The sequence below is a fragment of the Anomalospiza imberbis genome, chromosome 2 (genome assembly GCF_031753505.1).
Source record: "Anomalospiza imberbis isolate Cuckoo-Finch-1a 21T00152 chromosome 2, ASM3175350v1, whole genome shotgun sequence".
Classification (NCBI taxonomy): domain Eukaryota; kingdom Metazoa; phylum Chordata; class Aves; order Passeriformes; family Viduidae; genus Anomalospiza; species Anomalospiza imberbis.
Genome location: NC_089682.1, coordinates 87,188,729 through 87,202,221, shown reverse-complemented (window position 1 = coordinate 87,202,221; position 13,493 = coordinate 87,188,729). Strand labels below are relative to the sequence as shown.

The window sequence follows — 13,493 nt, the reverse complement described above, 5'->3', positions numbered from 1 at the left end:
GGACTTGTTCAGGAGGTTTTTTCCTCCCTGTACTGCTTCAGTGAGAGAGAAGATCTGTCCCGGCTTTCATACTGGTATACAGCAAATGTGTGTGTCCTGGAGCATTTTTACTGATATTATTAGTCTTCTAGTGAGCAATGTGCTAGCAGAGTGACATGTTTGTTCTGGACAAAGTCAGGAGCATAATTCACTGCTTTAGTGCAGTCTTGAATGACTCTTCATCAAGAGGTGGTGGTGGTGGTCTGAAGTGCTGCTGGTTTTGGTTGTCTGGACAAATGAAAGATGACAGCTCTGACTTGCTGAAATATTAGCAGTGAGCCAAGCAGGGCATCTGCACCCTGACTGGTATGAGCATGTTATTTTGGTGTCCAGAAGACAGGCTGGAAACATGACCTGCAACAAGAAAGGAGTCAATTTGAATGTTGATCTGTAGAGGTCAGTTTGCCTTTAAAAGAAAAGAAAGGAGAAAAAAAGAGATTGGTTTTCAGTACAGAATATTATTAATGGAGAGACACAGCAGAAGACTTGCTTGAGTGTTTCCTGTCCTTTTGCTGAAATGGCAACACAAAATAAATGAAATTTTACAACTACTTTTTCTTAGCACAAGTAGAACTAGAACTAGCCAGAACTAGCCCTGTAAATCTCAGTTACTGGATCAAGAACTCTGCACACTTTTTCTCATGGAACAGCAGAATCATAATCTTGGTTCTTTTCAAGATGTTCACATATTCCTGTGAAAAATTGAAAGAATTCCATGGAAACTGGAAAAAAAATCAGATGGTGAAACTGTGATTTTCTCCAGTCTGGTCTCAAGTGTTACTGATGCAGTTTATTCTGCCTTAGGTGCCATATGAGGGAGTCCAAGTACTGCTCAGAGAGGTGGTTTCCCTACCCATTAAACTCTTACTGGAGTGATTTCTCCTGCTGATTTTTCTCCCTCATGGCTCCCTATTGCATATCAAGATGAAATGGCCAAGCTCCAAGTGACCTTAGCATGGTATCACCTGCCAGACCCAGCTGAAGTCCAGCCTGAGATCTGTCATGAGGCTGAATTCCCTGGCAGCACACCAGGTGGCGAGTCTTCTGCGCTTTGTGTGAGCCTGTGGAAATTCAGCACCTCGGCTGCACAGAAGGACATTTGTTCCCTACAAAAGTGGTTTTCTTGTTAACAGTGGATAATTCTAGATAGCACAAACAAGATTGTCTTCAGTATTAAGGCTCTGTTAAACAAAGCAGAGCATGGACTTGGATGTTGGTTTCCAGAGAATTCAGAATATAAACAGATAAGAATTTCTGAGAAGAAAAGGAAAGCATTTACCTTCAAGAGCCTCTTAGATATTAAGTACATTACCCAAGCAGAGATTTCAACTGGCCTTTCATCTTGCCTTGAAAAAAATTTTAATCTGCATTCTGAAACATGCCATCCTTCCTATATAAGGATATGCCTTGTCATCAAGATATTTCAAATGGTATCAGTATTGCTGTTTTAAACGATATTTGCCTGTTGTCTGTGGTATCTTACTCCTATGACTTAGGAAAAACAGTATAGCTATTCTACAGTAAAGAATTTTGAGCATTTAAATGTTGAAAACAAATCTGCAAATGAATCTGTGTTTCATTTCAATCTAAGCACTAGGTTTGCAATCAAAATGGAATACTTTCTTTTCCTCACAGATATTTGGAGCTCCATCGTTTGATGATAAAATCTTAGAAGTTGTTGCTGTATTTGGCAGCATGCAGATGGCAGTGTCCAGAGTCATCAAACTGCAGCATCACAGGATAGCTCAGGTTTGTTGCTTACTTGCACGCATGCAGGATGGTTGGCAGCAGTTGGGGATTCTGGCAAGTAGCGGGACTCTCGATGACCACTGCCCTATACATTAATAAAGCACTGACATTGTTTTGCTTTTAGTGGGTAACAAATTGTCCTCAATGATGAATGAAGTATAGGAGAGCTTAATTCCTGAGACAGTTCTGGAGAGAAGCCACAGCTCCTCGTAATCAACAGATTACAGGTGGCCTGTCAGTCTCATCAGTATTTATTGCCCTGTAAAATAACATGTTTGTTCTTTTCCAGTGTCGGTCAGTAAAGATCACCATACTTGGTGATGAAGGGGTTCCAGTGCAAGTCGATGGAGAGGCATGGATCCAGCCCCCGGGAGTTATTAAGATCATCCATAAAAACAGAGCTCAGATGCTAACACGAGACAGAGTATGTTGCAGAAAGAGCTACCATTGTTAACATTGGTTTCTGTAATAATTTGTTTCAGTTATAACACGAACAAAACAGTACTTATAAAAATGTTTTATTACTATTTATATAATTCATACAGTTACTTAAAGTGATATAATTTCTATAATGAGCTGGATAGAAAATTATTACTTTGTATAAGTGGGAAAGTTTTGTTAGATTTTGTTTTATTAGTGCTAATCCTATATTCTTATTAATATATAGTAAGAATGGTCAACATTTAATCTATTCCTCCCTCCCTTCCCTTCTACTGCTTCTTTCTTTTTCTCTAGGTGTGTTATATACCAGTCACATACTGGAAATTTTAGTACAGTTGCATAAATAGCAAAGTTCTATACTGTCCATTTTCCAGAACAGCTTTCTGCAGATTTATCTCTCTGTCCTACCAATCCTCCCTCTCCCCCATGAGCCAGTCTCAGACAGAAGAGACACAAGTACAACCTAGTCACAAAGCCACTGGAGAGTTCATGCTTGTCTAGGGCTATTGTGTGAAAGGTACAACTGCCCCTCAGTTCTCCATCCACTAGCTGGATCCTGAATTTAGGGTGGAGTTCAGGTAGAATTTGACTCTGTTTTAGTAAATTTTGGTTTTTGTCCACCATTTTTAATGTTTGAATTCTGTATCAGTTTTGAATTTCAATCTTGCTATCCACACAAAATGTGCTTGTGTTAGAGAATCACAAAATTCTAGAATTATTTAGGTTGGAAAATACCTCTTGAGATCATTGAGTCCAACCATTATTACTGTCTTTGTGTTCTTATTGGTTTGGAAGACACATTTTGAAGATTATGGGGAGGAGACAGAGAACAAGCTTTCAGAAGTTACTTATTCTCTATACTAAATTTAAAAACTTAAGGTGTAAAATTATTATTTAATCAGATAGTATTATTTATATAAAATTAAGTCAAGCACATGTTTATTTGTTAAGTTAATTTTAACTAAAATAATATATAATTTAAATTTATGTAAAATGTAAAATTAAAATTTTTAATGAAAAAGAATACTTTCAAGTGCTGTCAATTGAATGTATAATTCATTTTGATTAGGCCTTTGAAAACACCCTGAAGTCTTGGGAGGACAAACAGAAGTATGATTCCTGCAAACCTGCCATTCGATCTCCCTTGTATCCTCAGCAAGCTGTTGAGTTGGCTACAGAAGAAGAAGTTGCACAGATCCAGATGTGCTCACAAGCTGCAGAAGAACTTATTACCAGGTACAGTGAAATTAATAAATTGAATTGGCAACCTAGACACTAAGACTGAATTATTAATGAAAATTCATACAGAGACTTAGAAGTGTACATTTTCCCCGGATTTTGATTAGTTTTGTTGCCACTATATCAGTTGTTTTTTTCTAATTTAAAAATGTTATTTTATTTTTAAGGCTTAACTTCTTATTGTGTGCTTTCCCTATGTATTTTTTAAACTTTATTTATGTGGTTTTGTGTTGTTTTTTTTTTTTTTTCTTGTAAAATCAACTTTCTGAAGTAGCAACTGAAATGTAAAACTGGAAAGCTTCTTTGCAAAAATTGAAGCTTCACTTTTTATGACAAAGCAAAAATATAATTGGGAATTATTGGAAAAAACCCTTTAGAAGTCAACTCTAGAAGTCAGCAGGATGGATACTGCAGTCATTCATATAGGCTGAGATAAATAAAAAAAACTTTTTTTTTAAATCAGAACATTTTCTAAAGCTGCTATTAATTTTATCATAACAACTAATTATCTTTAGCATCAAAATCCCCAGTAATATAAGAAAGGAAGGGCTACATACTCTCTTTATACTGCAGTCATAGACAAATCATTTAGTTTATCAATTACCCAAAGTGAAGTTTAGCCCAGACATCTTAAAAACTTCACCATTCTAGAGATGGTCTGGAGATTGTAGTTACAGCTGGACGTCCCATAATCTTAAACTGTAGCCATTTTTCATGTCACATCTGAAGGATATGCCTTGTGAAATAGGTGTAAGGGGTTTTAAAATCATTTCAAGTAAGTTATTGCAATGTGCTAGAGTTTTCCTCTGTAGTTTACTTGAATTAATAGGACCAACATTTTTTGGTCCATTTTTTTAATAACATTAGTGTTCTAAGACAAATAAATATATCTCAGTATTTTGTAGCATCATAAATAATCTGTGTGACGATATAATTTCTATGAGGTGCTATATTGCTTGAAGCAATCCTTGCCTTTCAATTTTTGTTATAAAGGACTATAATTTTCTAAGTCTTTTGTGAAACATGTTCTTGTGTATTTTCTCATCTGATGAAGTTGTGTACACAAAAATTATTCTTTAAAGAAATTCAGAAACATTATTCTCCTTTTTAAATGTTTTTGTAGGATCTGTGAAGCAGCAAAAATACATGGTCTCTTGGAGCAGGAGCTTGCTCATGCTGTTAATGCATGTTCACATGCATTAAATAAAGCCAACCCAAGGTTTCCTGAGGTAAAGAAGAACAGAGATTTATATAAATAAGCTATAACATCTGGATGCACAAGCTTGTGGCATGGGGACTGTCCCCTGTCCCAGTTTGAAAACAAGTTGGATGAGAAGGCAGAAGATGCAGTTTCTGCATTCTCCAGTGTCCTCCCTACCTGGTACTGTGCAGGCATATCCTCAGAGAGGGTGGAGGCATGACAGAGGCTGAACCACATCTGTTAGGTCATACAACCTAACAGATCAACCATAAAGGTCATTTTCTGTGGATGCTTTCACAGAAATTTTCATGCTTAATTGCTATCCAAGTGCTATACAGAGAAGGCAAAGGGGCTGAGGGGAAATGAGTTTCCTGGTTTCTCTCTTGACACTAGATAATCTGGATGCTTTCTGGGATTGGACCCAGAACTGATTAATTAGTTAGAGGCTGTCCATATCCAACCTAAATTGACACAGGGTAAATATGTTAGTTGACCTTTGCTTCTTGAAGTATGGTTAGTAGCTTGCTTCTCCTGAGATAAAGTGAAAAATTGAAGTCAATAGTTGTTGTTAAATGAAATTCACAACTTTTCTGCTGCCCTTTGTAATACGTGGATTGGTATGGTGGCTGATCACCTGATGATCTTCAGGATTGTATTAATGTCATACTAAATGAAGTTGAGGAAAAGACAGCAAATAGATACTACATTTTTGCTTTCTATTCTCAGTGCTGAAGAGGTTGTCAGTTTAGAGCTAAACTGATGTATTTCTCCTAGGAGAAGGCACTTAAGATCTGTGCTGTAAGGTGAAAGTACTTATTCTCAGTCTGACTTGCATCACTTCAAAGAATGTTTATGCTTCTTATTCCCCAGAGCCTTACCAGAAACACTGCCATGGAGATAGCTGTCAATGTGAAGGCCTTACACAATGAAACAGAATCTCTGCTAGTAGGAAGAGTTCCTTTGGTAAGGTCACAAAGCGCATGGTTTTATTCCTTCATTCAGATCATCCATGATTTGTTCTTTGCTGATTTTTTAAAATTGGTGCCAAAGTGAGGACACACTGCAAGAAGCTCTGCAAAGTTGATAGGAGAAGATTATACTGCATTTGTGGTTGGATCAGAATGAGTTTTGAAATCTTCTCTTAGGCTGGCATCTATCTTGTGTCACCTCAGATAGCTAAGTCATTGCTTAGACTCTTCTTGTTAAGTAAGTGGAGAGAAATAGGTATCCTTGGGAGGCTGATTCACACTCAGCTGTCTTGGAGGCCTATGTTAGAAAAAGATGATTTATCTTCTGGAGATACAGCATTTAAGAGAACTTCTGGAGAACTATTATGTGACCATTTTCATAGTTTAAGGGGAGCCTGTGGTGAGAGATGTTTAGACTCATACAGTCAACTTCTACAGACCTAATCTGGGCAAGTAAATATCACTCTTGTTCTAATATCTGTCAGGAGTTATTTTATAATCTTTAACTGGTAAGTATTCAGTAAACCCCTAATGGTACTTGAAGACTTTGCATCTTCTGTGGCAAGTGTTTGTGCCTAAAATGATTAAGATTTCTCAACAATTGGATCTGGATGTATAATAAGAAAGTTTCTCTACTGACATTGTGAAGAGAAGAAAGATGTCAGGTTTTCTATGTTGGTCCAGTTTTACATTAAGAAGATACTCAGTAGGAGCAGTTACATTTTCTGTAGATTCAAAAGCAGATTCATTACTAGCTTTTTTATATAAGTGTTGTAATTATAAATGGATATTAATAGGAATATTTTCATTTAGGTGAGTTAGGATATAATACTTACTGCAGGTTCACATACCATACAAACAAGTGATAAATCTGTTTTAGAGTAACCAAAAGTAAATATAGTCTAAAGGCTAATAATTGTTTAAGTTATAGAAATAGTCAAAGATCATGCTTTATTTTACAGTGTTTTCAAAAGGAAAGTTATTTCATTAGATGTTCCTGTCCAAGAAAAGGGAAAAAACACCTGCTGGATTTTTTTGAAATTGCTAATGCTAATAATCTCATATATTTCAGATTTAGCAGGGAATTAAAATAGAGATTTTTAAAAAAATTAAATTGTTTTACAGAAGTAATTAGAAGAAAATATTTAATTTGGTGATGCCATACTAGGACTGGTGAGATTTATCGAGACAGTTTGGAAATAATGTTATTATGGAAACCTTCCCATTGAAACATTACTTTTTCTGCAGCAGGTTTTGATCTCATTGTGTTGTTGAACTGGGCCCTTGTTCAGGTTCCAAAGCTTATTTTGATTCATTTTTCTGTTTCTGAATTTTTACATGTTGTACTTCTGCTTCTCATTATGGTTGTGCAAATATCTTCATGATGCTACATCAGGCCCATTTTTAGTAAAAAGGCTGTTTGGAAGGTACTAAGACAATATTCCAGAGGTGTCCATTGTGCTCATTTGACATCGTGCTCGCTTAGACGAGTATTTCACAGTCACAGTAACAAGTAACAAGGCACCCTGGTTAACCTTATTGCCATGTATTTTATAAATGCTGAAGTTGCCTGTATGTTGGTCCCTCATTCTGTTAAAATAGAGAGAGATGAAGTGTAAGATGTTGCTTGATGCATCAGCACTCCCATCATAAACTGTTCTTCTAAGTATCTTTCTCCTCTGTCAACGACAGACATTCTTTCTTTCATATCTTCCTCGAACTTTTTGGCATCTTCACTTCTCCCACATCCCTCTTTCCTGTGGTCAAAGCTCTGACAGCAGTAAACTCATGTCTTTGGTGCTTATACTATTTGGTTTAACCCCAGCCAGCAACTAAACTAAGACACTTGGTAAGCTGCTTCTTTGGCTGCCATTTACTGGCTATTGAGTTTTGCTCTTACAGCTCCTGAGGAAAAGAAAAAACACTTAAATAAACATAAAACAAGTCTGTAGTCCCTTCCACCTCCTGCAAGAACTATGATTAACAAATTCATACAACAGTAGGAGCATTAAATCACAACAAATGGTAAAATACAATTTTTAGTGAAATGATAATAACATAGAATCACAGAATGATTTGAGGTGGATGTGATCTTAAAGATCTTCCAGTTCCAACTCCCCTTCCATGAGCAGGGACATCTTCTATGAGACCAGGCTGCTCAAGATAGGACAATGAACCAGATTTGTGGAATCTCTTAGATGCTTATGGCTGGAATACAGTTTGGAAAAAATTAAAAATACTATATTTTGTCTAAATACTTTCCAATGGCACTGTGTCTATTTTATAATTTTAAAAAGCATTTCCAGTCTGGAGCTGAGCACAGTTTTCAAATGCTTTAAGGAAAAAGTATAACAGACTGTTTCATTTCAACAGAAAAACATTATCTAAACTCACTGAAATAAAATATTTTCATACAAAAATTTAAATAGAGAAGGAAATAAAAAATACTTTATTTTTATTTTGTCATTCATAGTGTGAATTTTTATCTTGGAAATAAGATTTTCCAAGATATTGTAGGCGAAGAATTTGCCCTGAATTGCTGATTCTTTCTGTACCAGAATTATTATTTTGGATTTATTTCAGGAGCACCATCAGATGAGCATTTTTTTTTCCTAGGCAAAATGTTTTCCTCTGAGAATCAAGCAATTAGATAAGTACTTGTTGAGAAAGACAGTATTCTTTCCTTCATTCTGTTATAGAAAATAGAGGACTTGAGTAATTTCTCAGAAATGAAAACACAAGAAAAGTTGTAACTTCTTCAATGAAAAGTGGCTTTTTCCCTGTGCTCCAAAAAAAAAAAAAAGATAAGTCAAAAGAAAGATCAAAAATCTGCTTATGGACACTGAATTCTCTGAGCTTTAGCAGAGAAAATAACATGACAGGAAAGGGAGCTTATATTTCCAATATTACTATACTAGACAGTAAGATCTTACAAAAGATGGTCTCTCCTTTGAAAGATGGGAATATATGCAGACTACTGAAACAAAGGAAAGACATTTTTGTTTGGTAGGATAAATTAATGGGGTTTGTAATTTATCACTGAACTCTAACAATGTCAAAAAATTTTTCCAGCACTAGAGATCCAAGATTTTCTTATAACTCCATTTAAAAAATGCATTCTCTAGGATGTAACAGAATTAGATATTTTCAGAACGATACTCTGCACTGCTTTAGGACTACTTTTACTTTAAAGAAAGAAAGTTCAGATTGCTTTATTAAGGATTCCAAGCAACTTAGTCTAGGATTCAACTCTTTACCTCAAAATGGTGTTTCAGCAATCCCAGATGAGCTCCCTTTTCAAGGGATCAGGTGCCTGCCTTACCTCTTCTGCATGGGTTCATTCACACAACAGCTGCAGAACAGTTTTCAAACTGGAGTTTTAAAGGAAACAGGCATCTCTGTGGAGTTCTCAAAGTCCTAATAGAGCCGAATTCACATGTGTCGTCAAGTCCCAATGCTTTTACACAGCCACCGCTTTCTTTTTCCCTTTGGCATTTACTGATGTCCTTGTCTTTTTGTCTCCTGCTAGGGAGTTCTTTCCACCCACAGCCAGCAGCAGTGCCTATTGCTCCCTGTCTCACCTATTTAGAACAGCTAGTGCAGGTATCATATCACCACTGGAAGACCTTTGGGAATGGAAATCTTCAGCAAGATCCATTTCTTCATACTTGAACATGAGAGAGTCATCAACCATCTGAACACATTTGCAAAAAATAACAGAGGCTTATTACCATCTACTCAATTTTTGTACACCACTTTTCATACAAAGATTTTTCTGCTGCTTACTCTTCTCATCAGGTTTTCTCTTCCTCCTGCTGGTAGTGTCCATTTCTAGTGTGTTCTCATAGTGGGGTTATCAGATAACTCTTGCTCTGTAAAGACTCAGGAGTGCAGTGAAGGATGACAAGGATTGACAACTATGCCCAACTGGTCTGCACCAAAAGTCTCAGCTGACTCAATCATCCCTTTGTGATTGGGACCATACTAAATGTAGTATGAGGGTGGTCTCACACATCTCTCAAGGAAAGTCTAATTTTGGACGATTATTTGTCTTCACCACTTGTTGGCACTCACCATGAAGTAGTCATCTGTCTGTGTGTGGTAACAAGATATCTAGACTTAAATGTTAAATCTCATGAAACTAAAAGTCCTATTTTAAAACTAAAACTATTTTTTCTGGCCTGTTTATAAACAGCAGTTAGAAGCTCCCCATGAAGAACTGTTGTCTGATGCTTTGCACAGTGTGGAAATAGAGTTGAGAAAACTTGCTGAGATTCCTTGGCTTTATTATGTTTTTCAACCAAATGATGATGAGGTAAGTTTGAGTAATATGTTCTGATTTTAACTGAACTTTTTTTTTTTTTTGATAGGGAAAAGTAAATTACAGTTTTTCATGACCCCTTGATGCACTTTCAGTAGTGATGTTGGATCATTTCTGTCTGCTGTGAACAACCTTCTAAGCTTAGTGCTTTTTTTGGTGCTTTATTTCCTTTTGTGAATGTAAAGGTTTTGATTAATAAATAAATAAATACATGAAAGATATATTTTTAATTTATATTTAATAATTCAAACATGTATAGAGTTATATCCTAACATTATTCTTTACAGAAGTAAATTTGGGTCTTCCTTTTTGAGATTAACTGTGAATTACCATCATAAGCATATAATTTAACTGTTGTTTTCTTTTAATTAAAGGTAACCATGCCTCTTTTCTCATGCAGGATCCCCCTCTGGATTATGCTAAAAGAAACAATAGAAGTACAGTGTTTCGTATAGTGCCAAAGTTTAAAAAAGAAAAAATTCAGAAGCATAAGACCAGCCCTCAGCCTGGTATGTGTTTTGAAATTGCAAGAAAAGTAGTATCATTTGCAGTAAATATGATTTTATGGGATTTTTTTGGTAAAATGAGTGAGAGATGACATGACTTATGTAAGACTAAAATCAAAGTGGAAAGCATCTGAGCTAACTGGCATCTTCATTAGGATATTTCTTTCAGTACATTTAGAAAATATTCAATAGGACCCCAATACTCCCAAGTGAACCAGAGAACTGCTGTGAAAAGACTTTAAAAGTTTTATCATGCAATAGGATCTATGTCTTCGCTGGTGGTTACATTTGATTTATTCATAGCCATACAAGCCATGGGTAAACACATTGTTTCCCTGTGATGCTCCAATTCAGGTTTTTCAGGTTAGTTTTAGGTGTGAAATAACTTTTATCATACTGGTTTAATTAACCAGTCATTCTTAAATTTTGGGTGGGTTATAGTAAGTAAGTAAGACAGATCCAAGTAAGTCAGTAAGTAATACAGATCAAACAAAAAATCATGATAGTCAATACTGACTTTTTAATTAGAAGTTGAACAAACTCCACCCTCCTCTCTTCCCATTTTCATTTGTGAGCTTACTTCTTTAAGATTATGTCCAGGACGTAATCAGTGATTAGATGGTCCTAAAAGTGTTTCTATATCTTTATTCTTTAAATGAACAGTTGATCACAAAATCTTGCAGCTGTTGATCAGATTTAAGTTTCAGATCAGACATCAGATTTCTCTTCATCATAAAGTGAAGTGATCAGCACTGAGTGAAGTTGCAAAATTATAGCAATAAGTAGCATAACTATTTTTTTAATATATGTGGTCTTAATGGGACTAATGTGGGCAACTAACCTTAGAGAACAATGTTTTACAGAGAGCTTCTTAGTGGCCTGTGTAACACAGTAGCTTAAGGAGTACTTTTTGTCTTAATTAAGAATACTAGAATCTGTTAATTAAAACTGGACTTGCTTGCTGCCATTGCTATATTTGAGGTACGGTTGCTATTTTAATTTTACATGTTAATTACTTTTTGAAGGATTCTCCTCTCCCTGGATGACTACTAATAAATTAATGGCATAAAGCAGAACAACATTAGACTTTGCATCACTGATCCTAGAGCTGGTTTAATGTGAATTTGTTGGGACATGAGGTTTTAAAGGCTTTACTGAAGAAACTGGAGTAAAGCTGAAAGCATGGCTGCAAAGCAAAGAACCCCAACTTTGTTTAGATACTTTCTTGTGTTAACTGCTAACCTGTAACCTGCATGTAAAAAGGAAATTGTCAGTTTTTGTGGAAAAAACACCTCTAACCTTTCCCTTTGCTAGCACGGCAATTCTACTCTGTTTTCCACTCTCTTTGGCCTAACCTTTGCTTGTGATGCATTTGAGCATGTAGAAATTAAGGGGGTTTTGCTCTTAACTTTGGTAGTTCAAAAATGGGGCACAGATGAAGTTGCTGCTTGGCTGGATCTGCTCAGTTTGGGAGAGTACAAAGAAATCTTCATCAGCCATGACATCCGAGGCTCTGAGCTTTTACATCTGGAAAGGCGAGATCTTAAGGTATTTCCTTTGTGCTACTTTTCTGCTATTGACCATTTTCTTTGACAAAACAACAACCAACTTTTCTTCTTTCCCTGCACTTGTCATTGCTTGTAGCTTGGCTTACACTGTGCAAATATGCAATAAACTAATATGCGCTGTCCTTGGGCCTGACTTTCTGAAGTACTGACTTGAACTCACAACTAAGAATATCTGTGTTATCCAAATTTCTTTTCCCCCCCCCCCCACTTTATGTAGAATGATATGATGCAGTAGATGCAGTTTATGTCAGAAGGCATAGGAGAAACACATTTGATATCTTACTGCCATCTGTGTAATATAATGTTTTCTTCAGGAGTTCACTGTTTCCATTAAACATGATCAGTACGGATCAGTTGATGGTGGTTATAATTATTTTGAATCTATCTCCTGCAGGGGCTGATCTGCTCCACATGATTTATTGTGTATATATTAGATATAGTGGATGTGAGAGAGATAAGTAGCTTAATAAATGGCAGTATTTGGCTTACATGGCATTGGTGTTTGTGTGTCAAAGTAAGTTTTCTCATCGGTGATCAAGCTCTGAGTTTGGCTGTATAGATTTTTTTAAACAGAGTATTTTATTTCAACTCCAAAATTGTAAAACCTTTTTCCTCTGAGGTCAGATAGATAAATTTTGCAGGGAGGAACGTTATCCAGCAGTTTGAGGCTGTTATTTGAGCTTGCTGGTCCTTTTCAGGAATGACTTAAGTGCATCCATTATATGTAATAGTGGCTATATCTTTGGGGATTCATTAAGTGACTTTTTCCAGGAACTCGCTAGTAATGAGTTCTTGGTAATTGGTTTTGCAACTGCTTGTAGCATGTAAGAGAGGAAATAGGATATTGTATAAATTGCAAACATTTACATTTAGAGTGCAAGTCATTGTTCTAGCCACAGTGCAGTAGTCTCCAGGTAGAGACAATATTTTCATACAAATGTGTTATTTTATGTAAATTTTTTTATATAGTGTGAAATCCTGATGTTATAAGGTAGTGCTTGCATTGTGTGACTGTTGCAATAGAAAGCAGCTGCTGAAAATAGCTGTGTTTGAGATAATCTATTTGGCTGTTGTGTATTGTTTTACTCTTTGGTATTAGATTGCCTAAGCTTCTTTCCATGGAAGTTAAATTCCTTTCTTTCAGGATAGTTTCTGACAAGGGAGGGACAGTTTCAGGACAGTCCCTCCCTGCAAAACTTTAGAAATAGAAGACTGTCCAAGCAATCCACACGGTGTTTCAGTGATGGATGTTGCAAGTCCCTGTTCTAAATGAGTGCTGAATAAACTTAAAATTCAACTGAGAAACTCAGCATCATACAAATGTATATAGGTTTGCTAAAATGTTAAGAAAATTTTAAAAGTCCAACTTGTTGGAATAAAATATGGTGGGTAAGATCAGTGTTAAACTGGACATGGCTTCTGGCCATGCCTTATTTCTCATGAGTACCAATTTGACTTCAT

The 13,493-nt window shown here is 36.0% G+C and overlaps 1 protein-coding gene across 6 annotated transcripts in view; it reads left to right on the top strand.

Annotated features, from left to right (window-relative positions):
• DGKH (diacylglycerol kinase eta) overlaps nt 1–13,493 on the top strand; it is a 165,050-nt gene that overhangs the window by 131,430 nt on the left and 20,127 nt on the right. For 4 of the 6 annotated variants that reach the window (XM_068182242.1, XM_068182241.1, XM_068182245.1 and 1 more), the window contains 8 exons: nt 1,675–1,788; nt 2,078–2,212; nt 3,299–3,465; nt 4,592–4,697; nt 5,540–5,632; nt 9,833–9,952; nt 10,359–10,467; nt 11,882–12,012. In XM_068182242.1, the coding sequence (XP_068038343.1) occupies nt 1,675–1,788; nt 2,078–2,212; nt 3,299–3,465; nt 4,592–4,697; nt 5,540–5,632; nt 9,833–9,952; nt 10,359–10,467; nt 11,882–12,012 (975 nt within the window). The remainder of the gene's footprint in view (nt 1–1,674; nt 1,789–2,077; nt 2,213–3,298; nt 3,466–4,591; nt 4,698–5,539; nt 5,633–9,832; nt 9,953–10,358; nt 10,468–11,881; nt 12,013–13,493) is intronic. The other 2 variants (XM_068182244.1, XM_068182243.1) reach the window with 1 other exon arrangement.